The sequence below is a fragment of the Bactrocera oleae genome, chromosome 3 (assembly GCF_042242935.1).
Source record: "Bactrocera oleae isolate idBacOlea1 chromosome 3, idBacOlea1, whole genome shotgun sequence".
Classification (NCBI taxonomy): Eukaryota; Metazoa; Arthropoda; class Insecta; order Diptera; family Tephritidae; genus Bactrocera; species Bactrocera oleae.
In genome coordinates, this window is record NC_091537.1 from 40,093,536 (window position 1) to 40,121,324 (window position 27,789).

Below are 27,789 nucleotides of genomic sequence, written 5' to 3' on the forward strand. Positions count from 1 at the left end.
ATTTGCATTACATACAGTATACAATCGCTTATACTTATATACCCTATATATGTACATATGGTACAACTATAAGAAAACCAATCGGAATATTTCGCATAAATTCGGTTCGGTAAATAAAACGCGGATTATTTAATAAATATCATACTACATAATATAAAAAATACAAAATGTTGAACAATATACATACATATTGGTTCAAACTAAATTTATATTTTATATTCAAAGTCCACTTTGGCATATATCTCTCAATACCCCTTGCAGCAAGCAAGCAGGATTGCGTACAAAACTTTTCAGCGCAAACCATTCGTGCTTACTCGTACATAGGTACAAAGTGCATTGATCTCTTCAACGAGCTCTCAATTGCACAAGTACATATATACATACCTACAAGTCCACGCATTAGGGTGTACCTACATACCCCTAAATAAGGACATCAAAAAAATTAAATTAAATAAATAAAAAATTGTCAATAAATTGTTAAATAAAATTAAATTAAAAATAAATACGAACCGGTATCTATAACAACTAAATCCGTGTATTTCAGTTATTTATTTCAAATTAAGAACGCTAATTAACAAAAAAAAAATTTGTTTCGCGGTTATACATATATACGGAAACTAATATTAATTTTGTTCGAAGTGAAAAACTCTATTCACTAAAAAGAGCTTTCGTTCACACATTTATATATACGAAGATATTTCCTGAATTATCCATCAGTCGACACTGAGGAATTTTTAATTTATTTCATAATATTTCTTAAGGAGCTCAGACTCAAAAGATTCAAAAACAACACAGTCTCTAAAAGTACCAAAAATGATTTCGGACGAAAAAAGTCCATGCACACCAGCAGAAGCTACACGCTCCAAGCAAGGTGCGACAAAACAAAAAAGGGGTAGAGACATTTCTTACACAAAATTCATTTCGGAAAGTGACAGTTTAATAAGATACTGCACTAGATTCTCATCTCATCATTATCATCTTGATAGTTTTTGGTCTCGTCTCCAAGCTGCATATGACATATACACTTGTAGAATCTGACGACTCAGATCTACCAGAAAATTTCAAATCTTCAGGTTACTCCAAATACGAAAACTGCTTAGACCAGTTCGAAGAAACTAAAGTAATGATTTCCGGTCAACTTAAGCTAATCAAAAAGTTGCACCTACTCCACATCAGCGAGTAGAGCTGCCACAAGTACAAAGTCAAGAGGCAAGTTCAGGCATCCATCTCAAGATGCCCGCATGTGACACAGAAATATTTCATGGTGGTAATGAACAATGGCCGTCCTTCCGGGACATGTTCACAGCCGTTTACATGAACCACCCAAAATTAAATGCACAAAATTTGTATCACCTCCGATACAAAACAAAAGGTCAAGCAGGCGCAATAGTAAAACAGTTCGCACTAAATGACGATAATTTTAATTTGGCTTGGGAAGCTCTTAAATCTAGATATGAAAATGAAAGAATATTGGTCGATAAGCAAGTAACGATACTAATGAACTTGCCTAAGATTCAAAAGGAAACAAGCGAAGAGTTTATAAAACTGCAATCCACTGTTTCTAATTGCTTGTCGGTTCTATCGACACAAAATATTCCCACAGACAGCTGGGACCCAATACTGGTAAATATGTATATACACCGCCGTTTTACCAGAAAAATCGTTACTTTTGTTGGAGCAATCGCTCTCATCTCGAAAAAAATGTCCAACGTGGCAACAGATGAAAGACTTTTTAATAACCCAATACGAAATCGCAGAAAGAGTATATAAAAATATGGTCAGAACGAAAACCGTTCAACACGACCTAAAAAGAAGCTTTCACAAACCTCAAGCCAGTAGCAACAACAATTTATACAGAAGCTTCTTCAGAAATCAAACGTTCACATCCGAACAGTACAAACAAACGTCATGCGAACTGTGTACCGAAGGGCATAAGCTCAAAACTTGCAAGAAATTCAAAAAAATTAATATTACCGATTGAAACAACTTTGTAAGAACAAAAAGACTTTGTACAAATTGTCTGTCACATGTGCATACACTTAAAGAGTGCCATCAGGGTAATCGCTTATATGCTCAAGTTCATAGAGCGACTCAAAACTAAACTTAGGTTAGGTTAGGTTAGCGGGTCGATCCTAAGAAGGATCACACTTGGACAGCTTAAACGCCGGTCCGTTGTGGTACCCAAAACTCCTATGAGCCGGATCAATAGACCCTTACATGTCGACAAAGCGCTTTGTGCCTATGACAAACTTGTTGAGACGGCCAATATCTGTTTCGGCCAGATCTTCTGGTCCGCCAAAAGTGTGATTGCCGAGATGTTTCGATCTCAACCTAGCAAAAGCCGGACAATGGAGGAGAAAGTGCCGGGATGTTTCCACTTCACCCTCCTCCATACAGCTTTGACAACTGCCATCAGGTAGTATTCTAAGCCGCACCGCATGAGTTCCCATTGAACAGTGCCCAGTGAGAACTCCTACCATGGCGGCGAGGTGAACTTTGTTCAAGGCGAGAAGATCCCTCGACCTCCTGCGATCCACTCTCGGCCAGAAGGATCGCGCAGGAGCTGGTCGTCGACCAGCGTCTGCTGAGCGCATGCGATGTCCATTGGTCCAGAGCCAGAATGCAAGACGTTAGTGGAGAACCAACTGATCCTTGACTAGCTTTGAATGCACGGTTCGCGCACTCAGGGCTTGTATAACCGCTCTGCTGTCGGAGTGAATGCTCACCTCTCTAAACGAAGCTACACTACGTAACAGTACTTCTACCGCCACCTTGATCGCGGCCACTTCCGCCTGAAAAACGCTACAGTGGTCCGGTAGCCTGAAGCAAAGATTGACGGAGAGCTCTTTACAGAAAACCGCCCCTCCAACTTTCCCTCCTAGCTTCGACCCACCCGTGAAAAAACTCACCGCGCCTCTTCTCCAGCGGCTTCTTCCCCTCCACATCTCTCTCGTCGGGATATGAGCAGAGAAAAAGCCGCCTCGATAGGCCTCCGTGACGCAGTGATCCAAATTTTCAGGAATGCAGGTGAAGGAGGAGAGAATTGCGGCGTGTCCTTGTTCGGACCTCTTCACAAGCCCAGCTTCTCTGAGCCTAATAGCACACCTCGCAGCAATGCACCTACCGGCAATGTCCACGGTTGCTATATTTAAAATAGCGTTGAGAGCTATCGTTGGTGTGGTTCGCAGTGCACCGGAGATTCCGATGAGCGCCGCTCTTTGAACTCGCTCAAGCTTTTTAGCCAGGGTAGTCTTTTTGAGCGCCTTCCACCAGACGAACACACCATAGAACAGTATTGGCTTGACTACGGTTTCGTAGAGCCAGAACACCACCTTTGGTGAGAGTCCCCACCTTTTCCCTATAGCTCCCCTGCAGCAGTATAAGGCGACCGATGCCTTCTTGACTCTCTCCTCGATGTTCGGCCTCCAAGAAAGCTTTCTATCCAGGATGAGCCCTAGGTATTTCACCTTATCAACAGGTTGAAGACGTGAACCCCCGAAGGAGGGGAGAGGCACATTTGGGATCTTATACCTCTTAGTGAATAAAACCATTTCAGTTTTACTTGGGTTGACGGCTAGGCCGCTTCTGTTTGCCCAGTTGGATACCACGTTTAGATACCCTTCGGTGAGCTCATAGACGGTATTCAGGAATTTACCTTTAACCATAAGAACCACATCATCAGCATAGGCTATCACTCGACAGCCTTGCTCCTCGAGTTCTATAAGTAGGTCGTTTACAACCAAGATCCAGAGCAGAGGGGAGAGTACTCCTCCTTGCGGAGTTCCCCTATTTACCTTTCTGGTTGACTTAGCACTACCCCACTCCGCTACGACAGTTCTGTCGCAGAGAAGACTGAAAATGAGGTGTTTGAGGTTCGATTCCACTTCAAACTTTTCGAGGGCTCTAACCACTGCCTCTGGCCGAACGTTATTGAAGGCCCCCTCGATGTCGAGAAAGGTGGCCACTGCAAATTCCTTTTGCAATAGCGCTGTCTCCAGCCATGACACTACATCATGCAAGGCAGTGTCGACCGACCTGCCCTTGATATAGGCATGCTGCGCTCGTAACAGTTTACCCCTCGGTATTCTGCACCTGATGTACAGATCCATAAGTCTCTCCAGCGTTTTTAACAAAAACGAGGATAGGCTGATGGTCTGAAATCTTTTGCACCGACATGAGAGCTTTTACCGGCCTTCGGAATGAACGCAACCTTAACCTGTCTCCAGGCCTTCGGGACATGGCCCAATCTAACACAGTTCGCGTAGATAGGGGCCAGCCAGCTGCATGACACCTTAACCGTTCTCTGTAGTTGCGCCGGTATGATGCCATCAGGACCCGGGGACTTGAAGGGCTTAAAAGATTTCAGCGCCCAGGTAAGATGACGCTCATTCAGAAGGTCCAAGAAGGCTGTACAGCCTTCCTGAAGCTCCCCCAGTGGCACTTCTTCAGCAAAGCGATTTCGTGGAAAATGAGCATCTAGGAGTAACCTCAGCGACTCCATGCTACTCGTAGTCCACCCGCTATCTGCATTTCTTAGATACCCCACCGGAGTAGGATTTTTCGCAAGAATGCGTCTAAACCTTGAGGACTCGTGACAACCCTCTACACTGTCGCAGAAGGCTTTCCACGAAGCCCTCTTGGCTTTCTTCAAGTCGGACTTGTAAATGGCCAATCCGGCCTTGTACAACGCCCAGTCGTCGCTAGAGCCACTTTTACGGGCTTTATTGAAGAGTCGTCTACTCGAAGATCTGATCTCCGTTAGCTCCGAAGTCCACCAAGGGGGTTTCCCTTTACTTTTCTGAGTTTTCAGAGGACAGGAGCTTTCAAGAGCAGATCTGCTGACAGAGCTGAAAACCTCGACGAGCTCCTCAATCGCGTCCGCAGATAGGATCGAATCCCTGTCAGGCGCGGTTGGGAGAGCTGATCGAAGCTTCCTGCAATACAGGACCCAATTGGTATTCCTGAAGTTTCTGTAGGTTCTATGCTTCGGGCGCGAGGCGTCCAAGCTAAACCCAATACATTTATGATCAGAAAAGGAGTGGTCGTCTAGAACTCTCCATTTCGAGATCAAGGAAGCAATTTCCCTAGAGGCTAGCGTGACATCAAGGACTTCCGCCCTGCTAGCTGTCACAAAAGTAGGGCAGTTTCCCCTATTACAGATAAAAAGGTCTACATCACAAAAAAAATCAAAAAGTGACTCACCTCTTGCGTTTGTGTCCGAGCTCCCCCAGACGGTGTGCCTTGAGTTGGCATCCGACCCTATAATAACCGCGGCTCCTTTGCGTCTGGCCTCTGCCAGAGCCATCCTCAGCAAGTTCGGAGGTGGTTCCACCTCGTCGTCGTGCGGCATGTAGGCTGAGACAAGCCAGATTTCCTTAGCACTGTCCTCCAGCCTAGCGGTGACGACGTCCTCGTTGCTGAAATTAGGTAAAAGAAAAACGTTAAGTTCATTTCTGACCAACAGGCAGGCTCTGGTTCTACCTGTGCTGCTTGCCGCCAGGAGCTTATGGCTATTTGTCCTTAGTCCAGATATCCCATAGCTACTCAGCCACGGTTCCTGGATAAGGACAACGTCGGCTTCGTCCCTTCCTAGACGAAGCACTAAATCGGCGGAGGCCGCCTTTGAGTGCTGGAGGTTAATTTGGAGGATCTTCATCCTCCAAACTCCTCTCCAGCAGTGCGAGTTCCGCACCATCGGCCATATCGTCGACGCCAGCCTCCTCGAACAGATGCTCGAGACTGAAGACGGATCCGCCCCCCGTGCTCACCGCGTCCGAGAGGACAGGGTCGACGTCCATTTTCGAGAGGGGAACCTTCCCACTCTCTTCCACCCCCGCAGGAGGCAGCGGGCCATCCGCCCTGGCTTCTGTTGGGAGCGTCTTGAGAACGACTCTCTCGAAGCCATAGCTTATGGCCCCCTTTGTGACACTGAGAGGAGCGAGGGACTCCTTGTTCAGGAATATCAGCGCTTGCCGATATGGTGCCTCGGTCCTCTCCAGCCTGATCACCCTCCAGTCTTGGGTGGGGAGAGATGGGTTGCAGTACCGCAACATCTCTTCAATTTCGGCCGGGGTGGAAGGTTCGGCCGGAAGCCAGACCCGAGCCCGAGGCCGCATCGGGAGATCCGTCTGGCCACCGCCTCGAGCCTTGCTTCTTTCCACACCTCCCCTACCCTGGCTACCGCCTCCTTGTAAAGGAGAGCCGACCGCTCGTCGGCACACCTAATGAGTTTGTGAATGCCGAGGTTCCACCCAGCGCTTTCACATCTAGGGGGTGGTCCAGGGCTTCCCCTGACCACCTTCATGAAAACAGCGGAGATAGCAGCCGCTACCCGCTTCCACTCGTCATGGGAGATGGCTTCATCTCCTCTGCTTCGGTCGTACACCCCAAGCGCCACTGAGCTTGCGAGTTTAGCGATTTCGCTAAACATAGGTGCGGGTCCGACCCGAGGCTTTTTGCCGAGGGAGGATTCCCCCTCCTGCGATCTTTGCCGCTTTATTGAGGTTTGGGGTCCGCTCGGCCCCACTTTACCGTCGCCCACGTCGCTCAGCACCTTTTTGGCCCACTCCAGTGTGCTAGCATGCCGGTCAGATTTCTGGTCAGCCTGCTTGTCACCGTAGCGCTCGAAAATCTTGGCAGTCAGTCGACGATCAGACTTCAGCTTTTTAGCTGCAGTCACTCGCTTTGACATTTTCAACAAAATGAAAAAATATGATTCAATGACTATTCAATGTTTGTTAGGTTATTCAATATGTTTGACAGATGTCATGCCAACTAAACAGAAAAAAAGTTAGGGCTCGTTCACAACAAATGTTCCCTACCAACATATTTGTATCTTTGCGCTCAATTTATACCGGTACGCCTGGTATACTGACTCAAGAACAACGGTAACAAAGAACATCAGTGTTACATCGCCTGCATAAGCAATCACCCAGCAGCCATGATCCTCAACTTTTTTTCAGCAGGTCGTTGACAATCATGATCCATAGGAGAGAAGAAAGTACTCCACCTTGTGGGATGCCCCTATTCACATTTCGCCGAGCACGTGCGCTTTTCCATTCTACTAAAAATAAGGTGTTTGAGAGCTGTTACAACTGGCTCCGGCAAGACGTTACTGAAAGCGCTCTCAGTATCTAGAATGACCTTAACAGCGAATTCCTTAAGCTTTATGGCTTTATCAAGCTATGACACGATAGTATGCCTTGCAGAATGCTCTGACCTACCTTTACAATAAACGTGTTGCGCTCTTGATAAATGTTCCGTTTTATGTGCCAGTCTATCAGCCTCAAATTCAACTCAAAAGTTTTCAGTAAGAAAGAGAAGAGGCTGATCTGTCTAAAATCCTTGGCCGTGACGTGGGAGCTCTTACCAGCCCTCGGGATGAACGTAACTCCGACTCGCCTCCAAGGGGAATATATCCCAGTCTATGCACTTCGCATAGATGGATCCCAGCTAGTTGCATGTCACCTTAACAGCCTGTTGTAGTTGTATGATGGCATTCGACTCGGGGGACTTGAATGGTTTGAACCATTTCATCGTCCAAGAAATGTGTCATTCATCCAGAAGCGATGTTTTGCTCGGAAAGTGAGCATTAAGCAGCATACTAAGTGCATCTTCACTGCTCAAGGTTCACTTTCCATTTGCATCCTTAAGATAACCCACGGAGACGGGGTTCTTTGCGAGGATACGCCTAAACCTAGAGGACTCATTACAGCCATCAACAATTTCGCAAAAGCTTTTCCATGAAGTCTCCTTAGTCTTTCTTATCAGAATAAAGGGCCAAATATAATACTTATGTGCAACATGAATTATTTGTATGTTAGCTAATTCTTTAATGTCTGCAGTTACGATGATTTTTAACTGAACTCTTTCAATTTGTAAAATGTTTGAAAACGTGAAATAAATATAAAATAAAGTGTGAGAAAAGAAAATTCAGATTGAACGGATTGCTGTTTTTAGTAAATTCTAAAAAACTTGGTCTTATATGAATAAACCGGGTGTTACAAATTGTTGTGGTATAGTCAGATTTTAAATAGAGTTCGAATTAGAACTCTCGGTACTTAACTAATCGACTAACCGGATCAACAGGATAGGGCATTATTCAAATAATAATATTCGGTTTGCAGTATCCGGGTAGTCGTAAGTCGTCGACTATTCCATTTACCGCTCATTTTCGGCTATCCGGTTAACCGTTCGTTGTCAACTATTCGAATAGTAATCGTTCATTAATTTTCTATAAAGTTTATATATAATATATTATATTTATAGAATTGTGTATATATATGTATATACGTATTATATATATATATATGTATATACATATATAAGTTTATAGCCACTTTGCATTCATTTTCACAAATTTAAAACAAGCAAAAATCGAAAGCTACTTTTCATTTATTCAAATACTCGCAGCAGAGCAAATACTCGTAACATTGCGACTATTCGTATAGTATTAATAAGTTATGGAATGGTCTTAAGAATGTGTGCCTGTGAAAAAACAATATGATTCATAGTAAAATAATAAATATATTTATGTACTTTTTTTTTACAGATATTTAAAAGTAAAATCTATTCTTCAGCAACTAATTTGAAGGCAATTGTTCGCGAACTTATTTCTTCCAAACAAAGATGCATATTCCAAGTTCTAAATTCATCTCCAAGTAATTTAAAATATGATATCACCAAGGTATTTTCTTTTCGGTAATACAATCCTAATTTTTAATTTTTATATTTTTAATTTCATAGGCTATTGAGGAGAATGTTTTAACAGCTTTTAGTGGGATGTATGATGTATCACTGAATAAATATAATTGTGAATGTCGGACTGATTTTGTTTCAACTCTATTCTCGATGTTTACAGCAAATATTTATTTAGATCCATCATCAGCCGAAATCTTAGTCAACGCAATACGACATATACCTTTGATGGACCAAAAGATTCAAGATCATACTAAATATGCGTTAATGATGCTACATTTGGAAAGCTGCATACATCCCCAAAAGAATAATTTAAAATCTTTGATTGAGATTGATCATGTTCCTATCGGCTTTCCAATGGTAGAATATTTCTCAATAAAATCTAAATATGAAGATATTAATAGGATGAGCGAAAACTCTGCAAAAGATATAACGCAAACAGGTATGTGTCTAGAATTTTGTATAAATATTTACATCCATTACATTACATTACTTTAGTAAATTGTTTTTTTTTTTTGTTACCATAGCAACATGTTTATCATGTTGTTATATTGCCCAGCATCATTGCAATTAGTCAGCAGAAATCTCCCAACGTGACGGTAAAAGATGAGGTGTTGCAATTAGACTGCGCTTCGTCAGGTTAGCATGCCTCGGGTTTAAACAGTTAAATAAAATAAGTCAACTTCGGCTGCACTTTATAATAGCCCAGCTGCATTTCTTATACCTTAAAGACATATAAATAATTCGTGACGGTATCTTGTCAATCAATTTGTATGGCAGCTATATGTTATAGTGGTTTGATATCGGTAGTTTCCATAAATGACCTTCTTCTTGAGAAATGGACGTGTGCAAACATTTAGATCTCTCTCTCAAACACTGAGTGAATAGTTCGGGTTATACGGACAGACGAACAAGACTAAATCGACTTAGCTCGTAATGCTGATCATTTGTATATATTTATTGTAGGGTCTCCGACGTTTCCTTTTGAGTGTTAGAAATATGGTGGCTTACTTAATATACCCTGTTACGGGTATAAGCATCAAAGCGATCAGATAAGTGGTCTTCGAGTTGCAACTACAGCCAATTTGGAATATATAGTTTCGAGGAAAACCCGTTTAAAGATAAATTCACCCTTTTTCAAATTACTTTGTACTATTAATACATTGGTTTTTGTGAATTAATGATTTCAATTATTGTTTATATATTATATCCCCTACAATCTATTATGCAAAGCTAGAAATGTCCATTAAATAAGTTATAGTCAATCGTCCGTGTTCATTTTGAATGACATTTATTCAAGCTTTAATATGTACTATTCTATTTCTGTAGTTAATTGTAACCTTATTTCCTAAATCTTCTTTTATCACTTTTTGCAGAAATAAATTTCAATCTGAAGTCTCTGCATCAGGGATTTAAATTGTACCGTAGTTAAACCTGGTTCATTATCAATTGTTATTCTCTTTACATTAGGGAACCCTTGTAATATCTCTAACACCTTATTTTCTAAATTAATCTTATCTTCAATTTGTTTAATAACCAAAAACTTTGAATAACTATCGATACATGTAATGAATTTTAATGATTGTGCATAAAATATATCTATGTGTATTTGTATTCCCTCCTCTTTAGGTATAGGGACCTCTCCAATAGGTATTTTTATATATGTCTATCATATTAATTTTTATTACAAATTTCACAATTTCTAATGTATTCTTTAAATTGTGTATGCATTTCTGGCCAATAGTAAACATTTGAGATTTGTTTAATATTTTCGTCAAAGCCCCTGTGCGCTGTGTTATGCGTTTGCTCCATTAATGTTCCCTGGTCTTCCTTGTTTGGTATATCCAAAGGAAAATTTATTGTAAATAAAAACTTGTTAGTAAATGTTTCTTTTAATTTAACCTTTATTTCATATAAGTCTTCAGGTGTATATTGCAGTTACAAAATTTGGTTGTAAGAATTTATTTAGAATAGTCATTAAATTTTCAAGGGTATCATATTCAATAATATGCCTTGGTTTACTAATATTATTAATAGATTCGTGAATGGTAAAGGACCTTTACTAAGAAGTATTTGTTGCTTGAATTGATTCAATGGTTTTTTAGTTTCTTGAATTTGTGAATTATCAGAGCTCTCTGGTGAATGTTGTGTGTCCATTTCTGATGAATCATCAGTTATATTATTTAAGTTTTGTCGGGATAAGTCATCAGCGACTATATTCATTTTTCCGGGTTTTTAAATCATTTTCGGAGCATATTCCTCAATAATGGTATGCCACCTTTTCATTTTTATACTCTCACAAATTGTTGTTACAGAGTACAATAGTTTTGTTCACCTAACGGTTATTTGTATCACCTAAAACTAATCGAGTTAGATATAGGATTATGTATATATAAATGATCAGGATGAAAAGACGATTTGAAATCCGGGTGACTGTCTGTCCGTTCGTCCGTCTGTCTGTCCGTCCCTCTGGGCAATCTGTAACTTGAGTAAAAATTGAGATATCTTTATGAAACTTGGTACACATGTTTCTTGGTACACTGCCACGCCCACAAAACGCCATTGATCAAAAACAAATAAATTGCCATAACTAAGCTCCACAACAAGATACAATACTCTACAGGATCACATTATGGAGGGGCATCTGCAGTTCATTTTTTTTTTTTAAGTGAGCTTGGTCCCGCACCCTAATAAGTTTAATGTGCATATCTCCTATACCACTGAAGCTATAATAACAAAATTCACTGGGAACAACTGTTTTTAGCATGTTGTTGTTGTTGTTGTTGTAACGGTTACCTAATCCCCGTTTGGGTGATAAATTCTAGATTCGTTGTCGTAGAGGTCATCTAACGGAAGGCCCAGGAAACGAGCTGTTTCGACGGGGTCGAGGGGTGTTAGATGAGTGGGGTTTGTTGGGCATGCAAAGAGGTGGTTAGTGTCATGCGGAGACTCATTGCATGCAGGACATGTGTTTGGTATGTCAGGGTCTATTCTGGATAGGTAGGAGTTTAACCTGCTACAGTATCCAGAACGAAGTTGCGCGAGGGTCACTCTAGATTCGCGAGGCAACTCGAGCTCTGCGTCTGCTATGGGTGGTGGTTTGACTCGTATTACGCCATTCACTGAGAGGGAGTCGGTGAAGATGTTAATGGCTCCACTGTGAATGGCGGTCAGCCAGGGGTGGTTTCTACGAAAACATCCCAGCAGAAACTGCTTCGAGAGGAGCTCGTTATGTTCCTTAACCGGAAGCATACGGGCCTCACTATGTAGGTTTTCGATTGGAGACATCAAGAGGCATCCCGTGATAGTCCGGAGTGCAGTGTTCTGACAAGTCTGAAGCTTCTTCTTCTGCGTGTCACTGCATCCAGGCGACCATATTGCGGCTGCATAATTAAGGACCGGCCGGCCGATTGCCAACAACGTTTCTTTGTCTTTTCCCCATGAGCTGCCGGCAAGCGACTTGAGGATTTTGTTGCGGCTCTGTACTTTGGTAGTTATCGCGGTCGTATGAGGAGCGAAAGAGCACAGACTGTCGAAAGTGACGCCTAAAATTTAGGTATTTACTGTCGGAATTTTTGTGCCATCGACTGAAATGTTTAGGTCCAGTCTGTACTCCTTCGTCCAATTTGTGAAGATGTTCGCTGTGGGGGAGAGTGTTAGGTTCCTTGCAGAAAAGAAGCGAGAAAGGTCGGAGAGGTAGCCGTTTACTTTTGAACACATGCCATCGATTCCATTGCCCGACGTCAATATCGTACAGTCATCAGCGTACGAGGTCATTGAAATTCGCGCTGGTGGCTGGGGGAGTTTTGAAATATAGAAATTAAACAGTAGCGGGGAGAGGACACCGAGCTGCGGAACCCCCAGTTTAATTTTCCTGAGTTTGGAGTTTTGACCTCGAAACAGTACGGATGAATGCCGACCGCTCAGGTAGTTCATAGTCCACCGCTTCAGCCCTGGAGGGAGCGTTGATTGTTCCAGGTCCTCAAGTAGCGTTGCGTGATTGACTGTGTCAAAAGCTTTTGACAAGTCCAACGCTACGAGGATCGTCCTCTCGCAGGGTGGCTTCTGGTTCAGGCCATGAACTATCTGGGCGTTTATGACGCTAAGTGCTGTGGTGGTACTGTGCACTTTACGGAAGCCATGCTGATGGTCTGCTAGGCTCAGGTGGTGGGTGAATGACGGGAGTAACAAGGCCTCAAGTGTCTTCACTACTGGGGAAAGGAGAGTTATCGGACGATAAGACTCCCCTTTGTTGGCGGGTTTCCCAGGTTTCAGCAGTGGGACCACTCTTCCGACTTTCCACACATCGGGTATTTGAAGAGTGGATACCGACAGGTTGAGGACCTTGGTGAGGTAGTTTACTCCCGTTGGGCCTAGGTGTTTTAACATCAGCATGCTTATTCCATCAGGGCCGATGGATTTAGACGATTTCGTTTTTTTGATGACTTGGTGAAAGTAAGTGGTGCGCAGTCTTTTGGCATTTTGCGCAGCCGTCGGGTAACACATCGTTTGGCCTTGTCGGTCGAAGGGTACAGTATAAACTGCCGGCTAAAGTAGCTCGCGCACTTCTTCGGGTCCGAGGAGGCATGGCCATCGAATTGAATTTCAACCCGATCGTCATGTCTCCTCGGATTTGACAGGGCCTTGACAGTAGTCCAAAGCTTACTCACACCGGTGGAGAGGTTGCAGGACTTCAGGTGCTCTATCCATTTTGTCCGCTTATGATGATTTACCATTTGCCGAATCTCCAAATTGAGATCCTTTATTCGGGAATCACAGGGATCGGCATGGCGTAAGGTGTCGCGCTCATTTGCTAATACAGCTGCTTCGGCTTGGAAATTGGGGCGGAGTTCCGCGATTCTTCCAGCCGGTATGAAGCGAGCAGTAGCAGCAGCGATCACCTTGCGGAATTGACGCTCGCCAAGATGACGTCCGTAGGAATTGATAGTGTGTTGAAGGTGCTCTCAGTAAATTCTGTGAAGCCGACCCAGTTAGCTTTGTTAAAGTTAACATAAGATCGGTTGTCCACAGAAATAAAGTCAGGAGGTTTCTCGATCGAGATAATTATGGGCAGATGGTCTGATGCAAGAGTTAGCATAGGTCGCCAGGTTATACTATTTATCAGACCACCGCTAGCGATGGTAATATCTGGCGAGCTATTACAGGTGCCCATAATTCTGGTGGGGGCTTCGTCATTCATTGTGCAGAATGTCGAATCGTCTATCTGTTCCCCCAGCTCCATCCCCCTACGATCGTTTGACAGGCAGGAATGCCAAAGATCGTGATGCGCGTTAAAGTCGCCTAACACCAGACGGTTTTCACCACGAAGTAGCGCATCTATATTCGGGTGATATCCTGTTGGGCAACATGTAACTGGGGGGATGTATATATTAAATATTTCGAGCTCGACATCGCCTGACCGGACAGCTATACCCTGACATTCTAGGGTGGTGTCCCTGCGGTCGATGTCAACATCGATTAGACGATATTGCACGGTGTTGTGCAATATGAAAGCTAGGCCTCCACCATTATCCCGCTCGCGATCCTTATGTAAAACGTTGAAACCTGCACAACTCAGAAGATCTGAAGCGCTGTTTAGCTTGGTTTCTTGGACCGCAGCTATCGTTACGCGCTCCCGGCTCATAAATGCAACAATCTCCTCGATCTTGCTCTGGAGTCCGTTGCAGTTAAATTGTAAGAGTCGCGTTTGTCGCGGGTGTCCAGTCGTGATCCTAGGGGTGAGTGGGGTGCGTCTAGGTGGTGGTTGTTGCAGCTGTGCTATCCGCATGGGCGGTTGTCGCACTGTGGTGTTGGTTGGCGACGCCACTGTATGTGATTGCGGGGGCAGGCTCCTACAGCATGGGGCAACATACGGCGCAGACCAGAACACGACAGAAAGTGACACCAGCCAGTACAAGAATTGCACTTGACTGATGTGACATTCCGGCGTATTATGGTCTGACACATGGAACAGACTGTGCGAGGACCCAGGAGTTGCTGGGTGATTCTCGCACGAGGATTGAAGCTGGATGAAGGTTGGGGGGGAGGTTGGTCAGATTGGGAGTTATGCTGTCTGTGTGAGCTCCTTGGGACCGTGGAGGTCCTATCTTGGCCACTCGACTGGAGTGGCAGCGCAGTGCGCGAACATGGTGCAGGTTGCACAGCCGTTGAAGCAGATGTCGCATTATTGACAGCATGGGGCCACGTAACTCGTGGTCCACTCCCTGTGTGTCTTAAGGCCTGAGCAGGTCTTAAGATGGCTCCATCCATTGCATGTATTGCACCTAACCGAGGTGGAATTTGGATGGAGCCTTTTTGCGCATACGCAGCAGTAGAATTCCTCGGGGCCCGGGTTGGACTCGATGCCAGCACGGGTCAGGAGGATACGGAGCAACCCTGCTGCTAGGCGTTGCTCCAATGACGACAAACTTAATCTAAAACTTACCGATCCAAACAGGGTTAGATCGCCGAAATAACAGCCCTTGGCCGGATAAAATCCGGGTCAATTCCGGTATCGCAGAACCGGCTGTTGTGGGAATTGGCTGTTTTTAGCATCTCTATCGACGGTATGGAAATGGGTGAAATCGGGTGACAACCCCGCCCACTCCCCATATAACAGTACTGTTAAAAACTACTAAAAGCGCGATAAATCAGGCACTAAACAAGCCAGAGAAATTAAATTTTATCTCTGGGATCATATAAGATGATTTTATAGGAACCACGTTCAAAATTAGATAGTGGGCGTGGCACCGCCCACTTTTAGGTGAAAACCCATATCTTGGGATCTGCTTAACTGATTTCAACCAAATTCAGTACATAATATTCTTCTCATATTTCTATGTTATAATACGAAAATGGGCGAAATGGGATAACAACCAGACCTATTTCCAATATAACATCATTTTAAATTTCATCTGTTTTTTCACTTTCCAGTATGCAAATCAAGCAACAATGATTATATCTTTGCGTGAATAATACGTTTAAAGTATGCTACCTTGTGACCAAAAATTATCGAAATTGAACCAAAACTGTTCAAACCCCCAGGTACTGAATATGTGGACCCCAGTGCCTATAGTTGACTTTTTACCGAAAATATCGGTCAACATAGAACAAGGCGGCAAGATTCCCAAAGAAATTTAAAACGGGTGTACCATTTGACTTTGCGAGAGTATAAAATGTTCGGTTACATCCGAACTTGGCTCTTTCTTACTTGTTACATTAGGATTTCTCGAAGAGACTGCGAAAGTCAAAGGTTGGTGATCTGTATGTATTTCTAATTCGATACTCCATAAGGGTAGTTTCTTAAAGTTTTAGATGCCCAAACTATGGCATAAAGATCGTTCTCATTCGTTGCATGATTCTTTTCTGTGGAATTCAATGATTTAGAGATAAATGTAATAGGTTTTCCATCTTGGCTTAATACACCACCTAATGCATCATTTAATATGTAATAAATTTTATTATTTTTATTTAAGTCTGCTTGAGTTAATTCTACTTGATTGATTAGTAATTGTTTTAATTTTTCAAATGCAAAAATTGCGTCCTGTTCTAATCGAACTTAAAGTTTCTTTAACATATGCTACATGTCCATTTACTTCTGATAAATGTTTGTTTAATGGTTTAGCTATTGCTGCGAAATCCTTGATAAATTTTCTATAATATCCAGTCATTTCAATGAAACTTCGAAGTTGTCGTACTTTTTTTGGTAATGAAAAACTACAAATCGCTCAACTTTATGCGGATCCGTTTTGATTACATCTTTTGCAAATAGATATCCCAAAAATTCAACTTAATTTTCAAAAAATTTTGACTTTGATATGATATTTTCATATTAGATTTTTTAAGTATGTTGATTACTTGATTCAAATGTTTTATGTGATCCACTAAGTTGCGTGAAAACCAATTATATCATCAATATATACGTGGCATTCTTTAAGCCAATGGCATTCTTAAAAATTCGTATTTTCCATTATTTACTGAAAATGCAGTTTTCTCGATGTCCTCAGGCTTCATTAAAATTTTTTATTTTTAATATATTCATTGTGCTGGTATAAATCTTCAGCTGGTGCTTTATGAGTCTCAGCTCCCAAAGTAATTATACAAGGTACTTTCCAAAGTAAACAGGACTTTTAAAAACTAGACAGAACAAATGGTTTTATCGGCAAAATCAATTAATTTTATTCAAAATAGTCTCCTTCTGCTTTAATACAGCTTTTTGCATGCAAAAGCATGTCGAACGAGTGTTTTATCTCGTTGCCCGGTATGGCCGCCAGTATGCCGGTGCAAGCCTTATAAATGGCCTTCCCGTCTGCATAATGCTTTCCTTTCATCGGCAAATGCATTTTTCCGAAAAGGAAAGGAAAAGTCGCACGGTACGATATCAGGTGAATACGGGGAGTGGTTGATTGTTAAAAGGTGATTTTTGGTCAAATAATCGGCCACAAGCGTCGATCGATGAGACGGCGCATTATCGTGCAACAAACGCCAACTTCCATCTTCGCGATATTCGGGCCGAACACGTCGAATACGGCGCACCAAACGCTTCAAAACTCCAAGGTAGAATACCACATTATCGTTTTGGCCGGGTGAAACAAATTCTTTGTGGACAATACCCTTGGAATCATAAAAACAAATCAGCATTGTCTTCACTTTTGACTTCTCCAGGCGCGATTTTTTGGGTTTCGGCTCATTTCTCATTTATGTCCTCACGACCACTTTGAAAACGTTGAAACTACTCGTGTACTACGGGATAGGCAATCATCGCCATAAACTTGTTTCATCAATTGAAGTTTCGGTAAAAGTTTTACCAATTTTAAAACAAAATTTAATGTTGGCTCTTTGTTCGATGACAAAAACATACTGACACTACGCAATAACTTCACTTCCATGTCATGTGAAATGTCATGAAATTTTTACTGGAAGTCGATAAAGGATAGCAGATTCTAACGCACTAGTCGACATATAGATGGCGCCACTAGAGTTTACTTTTTTACTGTTTACTTTGGAACGCACCTTGTATTTCCTTTAATGTTTTCATCTTTTATATTTCCTTTACTCTCATGTTGCTCAGATTCATCTCCTAAGCTAAATATGTCTTCGATATAATTAATTAGTAATTTTAAAGTTTTTGTAAAACATTTATTCACTTGTGGAATTTAGGAATTTCAATGTTGATGTAAAACATTTTTTCACATGTGGAATTTAGTAATTTTAGTGTTGTTGTAAAACGTTTATTCACTTGTCGAATTTAGTACTTGTAATTTTAAAGTTTTGTAAAATATTTATTAACTTGTGTAATTCAGGAATTTTCATGGTGTTGTAATCCATTTTTTCTCCTGATGAATGTTAGTTTTTTTTTTTTACTTTTCTCCTCCCGAGAGGATACTTGATTGTTAGATTTGCGGTTCCGACACGCGTCACTGTGATTGTCCTTGCGGCTAGGGATACCGGTTATTTTCTCCCTCTGTTTTTGCCTAGGATATCACTAAACAGATGTAACACGTGCCCCACGTTGTTGGGCGCCAATTAACTTCCTTCGATTAGGAAGTATAAAAAAATATATAAATTCCGCGGACGCGCGGAAGAAATCAAATACGATAGTTTGAGTGATCCTGATGGATAACTGGTCTCTTTATTTCAATTTACTCTTATTTATACGATTTTCTTATGTGCTTAATTCTTACAATAAGTGTCAGTTACAATATCCGCTTATTCAATATCGTTTAAATTTTAAAAATAAGAGTTTTACAATCCTATAAATTATGTACATTATCAACAAAATTACAAGTATGTACCATAAAAATGAATGATGTTTAAAAACTTTCACTCGTTCAGCTAAAATATTTATGTTTTCAACCTTCATTTCTTTATTTTTCGTTTCAATATATTCTACCAGGTGCGTTCCAAAGTAAACAGGACTTTAAAAAAAAAGACAGAACAAATGGTTTAATCTTGTATAATTTCAAAATTATTAATATGATTGTTCTTTAAACATTTCCAAATTTTACAATCGACATTTTCATATATAACATTGTTAATATTTGTATAATTCTCAAAAGTAACAAGGTAAACTCCATTTATGACATAGCCATCAACTGTGTTATTTCCAGAGACTAATATTGCTCCTTCTTTAATTACATCTATTTCTTTATTTTTGTCTTGATTTTTATACATTTGTCTTTTTTTCTGGACAAAATCTCTGATAGGCAACTATTTGTATTATTAATTTTACAATAGGTGTTTATCATTTCTTTTTTTCAATTTTTTATATTAATATATTATTTTTTGCATTTTGCAATTTCTTTGCCAATTACTAACCGTTTTCTTGTGTGATTGCTCTTACTTCATAGTATTTGCAATCATTTATAATGTTTGAATACTTAATATTATATATTATATACCAATTACATCTTTATTTTGCCATATCTTAAAGTTAGAAATGTCCATTAAATCGGTTATAGTCAATCGTCCGTGTTCATTTTGAATGACATATTCAAGCTTTAATATTATCTTTGTGTACTATTCTATTTCTGTAGTTAATAGTAACCTTATTTCCTAAATCTTCTTTTACCACTTTTTGCAGAAATAAATTTCAATCTGAAGTCTCTGCATCAGGGATTTAAATTGTACCGTAGTAAATCCTGGTTCATTATCAATTGTTATTCTCTTTACATTAGGGAACCCTTGTAATATCTCTAACACTTTATTTTCTAAATTAATCTTATCTTCAATTTGTTTAATAACCAAAAACTTTGAATAACTATCGATACATGTAATGAATTTTAATGATTGTGCATAAAATATATCTATGTGTATTTGTATTCCCTCCTCTTTAGGTATAGGGACCTCTCCAATAGGTATTTTTATATATGTCTATCATATTAATTTTTATTACAAATTTCACATTTTCTAATGTATTCTTTAAATTGTGTATGAATTTCTGGCCAATAGTAAACATTTGAGATTTGTTTAATATTTTCGTCAAAGCCCCTGTGCGCTGTGTTATGCGTTTGCTCCATTAATGTTCCCTGGTCTTCCTTGTTTGGTATATCCAAAGGAAAATTTATTTTAAATAAAAACTTGTTAGTAAATGTTTCTTTTAATTTAACCTTTATTTTATATAAGTCTTCAGGTGTACAATATATTGCAGTTACAAAATTTGGTTGTAAGAATTTATTTAGAATAGTCATTAAACTTTCAAGTGTATCATATTCAATAATATGCCTTGGTTTACTAAAATTATTAATAGATTCGTGAATGATAAAGCGACCTTTACTAAGAAGAATTGGTTGCTTGAATTGATTCAATGGTTTTTTAGTTTCTTGAATTTGTGAATTATCAGAGCTCTCTGCTGAATGTTGTGTGTCCATTTCTGATGAATCATCAGTTATATTATTTAAGTTTTGTCGGGATAAGTCATCAGCGACTATATTAATTTTTCCGGGTTTTTAATCATTTTCGGGGCATATTCCTCAATAATAGTATGCCATCTTTTCATTTTTATACTCTCGCAACTTGTTGTTACAGAGTACAATAGTTTTGTTCACCTAACGGTTGTTTGTATCACCAAAAACTAATCGAGTTAGATATAGAATTATGTTTATATAAATGATCAGGATGAAGAGACGATTTGAAATCCGGGTGACTGTCTGTCCGTTCGTCCGTCCGTCTGTCCGTCCCTCTGGGCAAGCTGTAACTTGAGTAAAAATTTAGATATCTTTATGAAACTTGGTACACATGTTTCTTGGTACACTGCCACGCCCACAAAACGCCATTGATCAAAAACAAATAAATTGCCATAACTAAGCTCCACAACAAGATACAATACTCTACAGGATCACATTATGGAGGGGCATCTGCAGTTTATTTTTTTTTTAAGTGAGCTTGGTCCCGCACCCTAATAAGTTTAATGTGCATATCTCCTATACCACTGAAGCTATAATAACAAAATTCACCGGGAACAACTGTTTTTAGCATCTCTATCGACGGTATGGAAATGGGTGAAATCGGGTGACAACCCCGCCCACTCCCCATATGACAGTACTGTTAAAAACTACTAAAAGCGCGATAAATCAAGCACTAAACAAACCAGAAACATTAAATTTTATCTCTGGGATTGTATAAGATGATTTTATAGGAACCACGTTCAAAATTAGATAGTGGGCGAGAAAACCCATATCTTGGGATCTGCTTAACTGATTTCAACCAAATTCGGTACATAATATTCTTCTCATATTTCTATGTTATAATACGAAAATGGGCGAAATAGGATAACAACCAGACCTATTTCCAATATAACATCATTTTAAATTCCATCTAATTTTTTCACTTTCCAGTATGGAAACCAAGCAACAATGATTATATCTTTGCGTGAATAATACGTTTAAAGTATGCCACCTTGTGTCCAAAAATTATCTAAATTGAACCAAAACTGTTCAAGCCCCTAGGTACTGAATATGTGGACCCCAGTGCCTATAGTTGACTTTTTACCGAAAATATCGGCCAACATAGCACAAGGCGGCCAGATCCCCAAAGAAATCTAAAACGAGTGTACCATTTGGCTTTGCGAGATGTTCGGTTACATCCGAACTTGGCCCTTCCTTACTTGTTACATTTGGATTTCTCGAAGAGACTGCGAAAGTCAAAGGTTGGTGATCTGTATGTATTTCTAATCTGATACTCCATAAGGGTAGTTTCTTAAAGTTTTAGATGCCCAAACTATGGCATAAAGTTCGTTCTCATTCGTTGCATAATTCTTTTCTGTGGAATTCAATGATTTAGAGATAAATGTAATAGGTTTTCCATCTTGGCTTAATACACCACCTAATGCATCATTTGAGGCATCGGTTGCTAATATAAATTTTTTATTAAAGTCTGCTTGAGTTAATTCTACTTGATTGGTTAGTAATTGTTTTAATTTTTCAAATGCTAAAATTGCGTTTATATATGCTGAGATACATGTCCATTTACTCCTGATAGATGTTTGTTTAATGGTTTAGCTATTGCTGCGAAATCCTTGATAAATTTTCTATAATATCCAATCATTTCAATGAAACTTCGAAGTTGTCGTGCTGTTTTTGGTAATGAAAAACTACAAATCGCTTCAACTTTTATGCGGATCCGGTTTGAATACATCTTTTGCAACTATATATCCCAAAAATGCAACTTCATTTTCAAAAAATGTTGACTTTGATATGATATTTTCATATTAGATTTTTTAGGTTTGTTGATTACTTGATTCAAATGTTTTATGTGATCCACTAAGTTGCGTGAAAACCAATTATATCATCAATATATACGTGGCATTCTTTAAGCCAATGGCATTCTTAAAAATTCGTATTTTCCATTATTTACTGAAAATGCAGTTTTCTCGATGTCCTCAGGCTTCATTAAAATTTTTTATTTTTAATATATTCATTGTGCTGGTATAAATCTTCAGCTGGTGCTTTATGAGTCTCAGCTCCCAAAGTAATTATACAAGGTACTTTCCAAAGTAAACAGGACTTTTAAAATCTAGACAGAACAAATCGTTTTATCGGCAAAATCAATTAATTTTATTCAAAATAGTCTCCTTCTGCTTTAATACAGCTTTTTACACGGTCCAAAAGCATGTCGAATGAGTATTTTAGCTCGATGCCCGGTATGGCCGCCAGTATGCCGGTGCAAGCCTTTTGAATGGCCTCTACGTCTGCATAATGCTTTCCTTTCATCGGCAAATGCATTTTTCCGAAAAGGAAAAGAAAAGTCGCACGGTACCATATCAGGTGAATACGGGGAGTGGTTGATTGTTAAAAGGTGATTTTTGGTCAAATAATCGCCCACAAGCGTCGATCGATGAGACGGCGCATTATCGTGCAACAAACGCCAACTTCCATCTTCGCGATATTCGGGCCGAACACGTCGAATACGGCGCACCAAACGCTTCAAAACTCCAAGGTAGAATACCACATTATCGTTTTGGCCGGGTGAAACAAATTCTTTGTGGACAATACCCTTGGAATCATAAAAACAAATCAGCATTGTCTTCACTTTTGACTCCTCCAGGCGCAATTTTTTGGGTTTCGGCTCATTTCTCATTTATGTCCTCACGACCACTTTGAAAACGTTGAAACCACTCGTGCACTCTGCTACGGGATAGGCAGTCATCGCCATAAACTTGTTTCATCAATGAATTTCGGTAAAAGTTTTACCAATTTTATAACAAAATTTAATGTTGGCTCTTTGTTCGAAGCTCATTTTCGCACCGATGACAAAAACATACTGACACTACGCAATAACTTCACTTCCATGTCATGAAATTTGTAATGGAAGTCGATAAAGGATAGCAGATTCTAACGCACTAGTCGACATATAGATGGCGCCACTAGAGTTTACTTTTTTACTGTTTACTTTGAAACGCACCTTGTATTTTCTTTAATGTTTTCATCTTTTATATTTCCTTTATTCTCATGTCGCTCAGATTCATCTCCTAAGCTAAATATGTCTTCTTCCTTTTCATTATTTCTAATCAACTGTTTTTCTTTCAAGTTGATCACTGCATTAATTTCTTTCAGAAATTTGTATACTAATATTTTAAAGTTTTGGCCATTAACCCTGTCATGTAAGAAAATATATGGCAGAGTTAGTTTTGATCTAAAAAATGATCCTCTTTAATATTATTTATCCTCTGTGGTTTTTTTGGTTGTTGATTACTTAGTTGTGCACTGGCATATGGTCTTTTATCTGTAGTATTTATTTTTGTATTCTGTACATTATTATTTACGTTATAATATGGTCGGTTTTGGATTCGAGTACTTGGATCCATTGAGATAGGTCTTGCCTAAATGTTTTGTTGGAAGGGCCTTTGGTTGTAGCCTATATGAAATTGGGTTTGTGGAAACTGTAAAATATTATTGAAATTTCCGTTATTGATGTTAGTACGTTGTCTGTAATAATTCGGATTTTTCCCGAATTGTGATGCGAAAATTGCTCGCATATTATTTGATTCTAATTCTTGTGCTTTTGCCAACGCATTTGGCAAATCACTTGGTGATAGTGAAAATAATATATTGGCTAAATTTACATTTAGACCTGTTATAAATATACGCAACGCATCCCACCTATTTTTTGCGTTTAATTCTTTAGTTACAGCACTATCCGATCCGTAAGTCATTATCGTTTTATTAATAAGCTAATAATGCTAATAAAGCAAATTTTTCATTAACCTTATTATAGTATTAAATAATTGAATAAGTGCCCTGTCGCAAAATGCTCATCTCCTGTTCTATAATATGAGCTGGTCGGTTGCCGCGTAAGCAAAATATGGTCGTGCCAAAATGCCATTGAAAAAAAAAATTTTTCTTCTATGTTTTCATCTTTTAAGATTTTTAAAATTTTATTCATTTTTTGTTGTTTGAGGCGACTGTCATTTGTCAAGGTTTCGGACACATTGTTTTTTTCTATTTATTTATTAAAACTTTTAAAGTTTTGGACATACAGTTTCTTAATATATATTTACAATATTTTTAGTTTTTTTTTATAATAATTATTTGCTCTTTTCAAGGAAAGGAAACTCTTTTATTCTGGAGAGTCTGGAGTTCAGAATCGCAGAAATGAGTTTATGTTATAAACCGGAGGGTCCCCCTTGCGGTGGTGAATCCCGATTTCAAAATATTTGTTATATGGATGGCATCATTTACAAGATGCTTTTTTTTATAATTTATGATCCTTTCTAGAAAATAAAACTCTTTTATTCTGAAGGGTCTCGAGTTCAGAATCTCAGAATTGAGTTTATGTTATAAACCGGAGAGTCCCCCTTTCGGTGGGGAATCGCGGTTTCAAAATATTTGTTATATGGCTGGTCGAGCCTTCATTAATAACATACTTTTTGTTTTTATAAATTTGAGTACTTGTAAGTTTCAGATTTACAATGCTCACAGTACTTAGGCTTAAAATATTTTATATTATTGGGATTATTTCACAAAATTTGTATACAATTTTATTGTTTTAAATTAAATATATCATAACTATATTAAAGTATTAATTTACTACTTTTCGTCCTTTTCTAAAGGGGTTTGTTTAGCTTCCCTGGTCGTTTTGTTTTTAATTAATTGTGTCCCTCGTTGGCAACGCTTCGGCTTAGCTGTTTATATATAGTTTTTTTTGTTACTGTAAATCATTTATTCACTTGTGGAATTTAGAAATTTTAATGTTGTTGTAAAACATTTTTTCACTTGTGGAATTTAGAAATTGTAGTGTTGTTGTAAAGCATTTATTCACTTGTCGAATTTAGTAATTTTAAAGTTTTGTAAAACATTTATTCATTGTGGAATTCAGGAATTTTCATGTTGTTGTAAACCATTTTTTCTCCTAATAAATGTTGGTTTTTTTTTTTACTTTTCTCCTCCCGAGAGGATACTTGATTGTTAGATTTGCGGTTCCGACACGCGTCCCTGTGATTGTCCTTGCGGCTAGGGATACTTGCTATTTTCTCCCTCTGTTTTTGCCTAGGATATCACTAAACAGATGTAACACATGCCCCACGTTGTTGGGCGCCAATTAACTTCCTTCGATTAGGAAGTATGAAAAAATATATAAATTCCGCGGACGCGCGGAAGAAATCAAATACGATAGTTTGAGTGATCCTGATGGATAACTGGTCTCTTTATTTCAATTTACTCTTATTTATACAATTTTCTTATTTGCTTAGTTCTTACAATAAGTGTCAGTTACAATATTCGCTTATTCAGTAATTGGTTTTATTGTTTACATTTTGTGGGTGGTCTTAGCTTAATGAAAAAGAATATTGATTACTTAAAAAAGCAAAGATGCTTATTAAAAAGCTGTATTATTGCTAAGTGAAAAGATACAGTGTTGTTTATAATTAGCGTAAAGCTACTGTGTGGAGGCTGCCGTTAACTTGCATGCGCAATTGCATTGCGATCCCATCTGTGGTGGTGAAATTCCGCGTTAAAAAAAAGTTTTAAAATAACTTCTTAGTCTTTTTTTCTATAACTAATTATAATTTATTTAGCCTTAAGTCTTTAAAAACCAAAAAAAAAATTGTTTTGTTTTAATTTTTGAGAATAAATATACCTTAATTATACAAAACTTGGTTACATTGACGATATCGGTTATAGCACTTTATTGAGATATTAGCATACTCTCTTGATAAATTTGTAGTTGCTTTTAAATGATTTTGTTTTTGTTTTACAAGATAGCCGCGAGCAAAGATATCGTGCAGAGAAATGGCGAATCGAAAGCAGCTATAAAAAGTAAATATTTTTAATCACGATCATTAATAAAAATGATAAAGTGTGTGTTTCAAGCACTGAGAGCTATTTGGCGGATTTTTCCGATTTACAAGAAACCGTTTTTCAATTGGAAGTCAATAATATTGACAACTATTTCTTATTTGATTTACTAAGTTAATGTTAAATTTTGTGGTACTTGAGCTAACAGTTTAAAAATTAATTAAATAGTTATATTTGAATATTAAAGCAAAAAAAAAAACATAAACTATCAAGAATCTATTATAATGTTATTAGTCTAAGAGCCAGTTGATGGCAGCAAAAGTTAATATTTTGTGTATGTAAAGATTTTCATATATCTAACTTAAATGAGATTGGGCGAAGGTAGCTATGACGTCACTAAGGTAATAAGGGTATGTCAGAATGAACGGTTTGCTGTGTTGCTTGGCAAAGTGTAAAAAGATGATAATGACTCAACATTTTGCTTCGTTCTTCTTTCAAAGCACATGTCTGATGCAAAGCGAAGCAAAAGTTCTATGTGAATCAGGCATAAGCGTTATCTTGCATATAATCTTCAGTATAACAAATTTTTAAATTTTCTAATAGATATACATAAATTTTAATCTTGTTTGTTACTCACATATGTGTCTTGCATTAATATAATAAAACTACTAAACTTAAATTTTTTGTATATTCAATTATAGAAACCCTACTTTCAGAAGCGAGGAATACAAGCAGTGAGGATGTAACATGTCCCGCTAGATGTTTTGCTGAAACTAACTCGAGAAGTGAGAATAAAAAAATTCATTCAGAAAATGTTTCAATCGATGATCAATTGGTTGCAAAAATTTTTACAACCTTTGTGGATGATTTATATTAAATAAAACTTAATAATTCATTTTTGAGATAATATTTTTTCAGTCCTTTAAATCAGTAGAACATTTTGTATGTACAAAAAATATAAATACCATATTGTATAAATATTACACAAAAGTAAATTAAACTTTTTTCTATTTCCGTTGCCTAAGTTAAGTCTTGTAGGTTGCCTTTTTATTAGAAAATATTGACATGGGCATTAGAGTGGACCAAAACAAAAACACACTTATTGTCTAAGTTAAGTCTTGTAGGTTGCCTTTTTATTAGAAAATATTGACATGGGCATTAGAGTGGACCAAAACAAAAAACACGAACGCTTTTTTTCGCTTGGTACTCCGAAGAATTGGTTGATAGACACCTCTAAGAAAGTCTCTTCAAGTATGAGCTCTTCATTGTGACGGGAAGGTTCTCGGCTTACAGTTTCCTATCTCTTATTATCAGATATAAAAATTCATATCTAGCTTCTAACTACTTAAAAAAGTATTTCTTTGTTTTTTTTTTGATTCATTAATACATTGAAAAAAAGGACTACATTTTTTCGTAAATTTAAAGCTAATTTGTTTTTTTTTTTTTTGAATTCTATATCTTAATAAAAAAAAATCATTTTAAGTTGCAAAATTGCATTTTTTTTTTAGATTAAGAATCAAAGTCGATATTCTAGTAAATTGTATATAAATAACTCGAGAAAGTTACCGCATATACTGAAAAACATAAATTTTTCTGATAACATTTTGATGTTATTACAGTTTAGGAAAATTAATATAACCAGTGTATATCGAAAAAATGGCTCATTCTTAGATTTAGACTTAAAGTCGATTATCTTGTAAATTTGATATGCGCTAAAATAAAATTTTCAAATTATTACAGGTTTAGAAAGTTTATTTAACCATATCGAAAAAATAGCTCATTCTTAGATTTAGACTCAAATTCGATTTTCTTGTAAATTTGATATGCGTTAAAATAAAATGTTCATATTATTACAGGCTTA

The 27,789-nt window shown here is 38.4% G+C and overlaps 1 protein-coding gene across 1 annotated transcript in view; it reads left to right on the plus strand.

Moving 5' to 3' along the window:
- The window catches only part of LOC106618850 (uncharacterized), a 49,926-nt gene extending 22,998 nt beyond the window's left edge, over nucleotides 1-26,928 (plus strand). The window contains exons 7-9 of the mRNA XM_070106558.1: nucleotides 8,552-8,686; nucleotides 8,746-9,139; nucleotides 26,630-26,928. Of these exons, the coding sequence (XP_069962659.1) occupies nucleotides 8,552-8,686; nucleotides 8,746-9,139; nucleotides 26,630-26,805 (705 nt within the window). The 3' untranslated portion in view covers nucleotides 26,806-26,928. The remainder of the gene's footprint in view (nucleotides 1-8,551; nucleotides 8,687-8,745; nucleotides 9,140-26,629) is intronic.
- The last annotated feature ends 861 nt before the right edge of the window (nucleotides 26,929-27,789 follow it).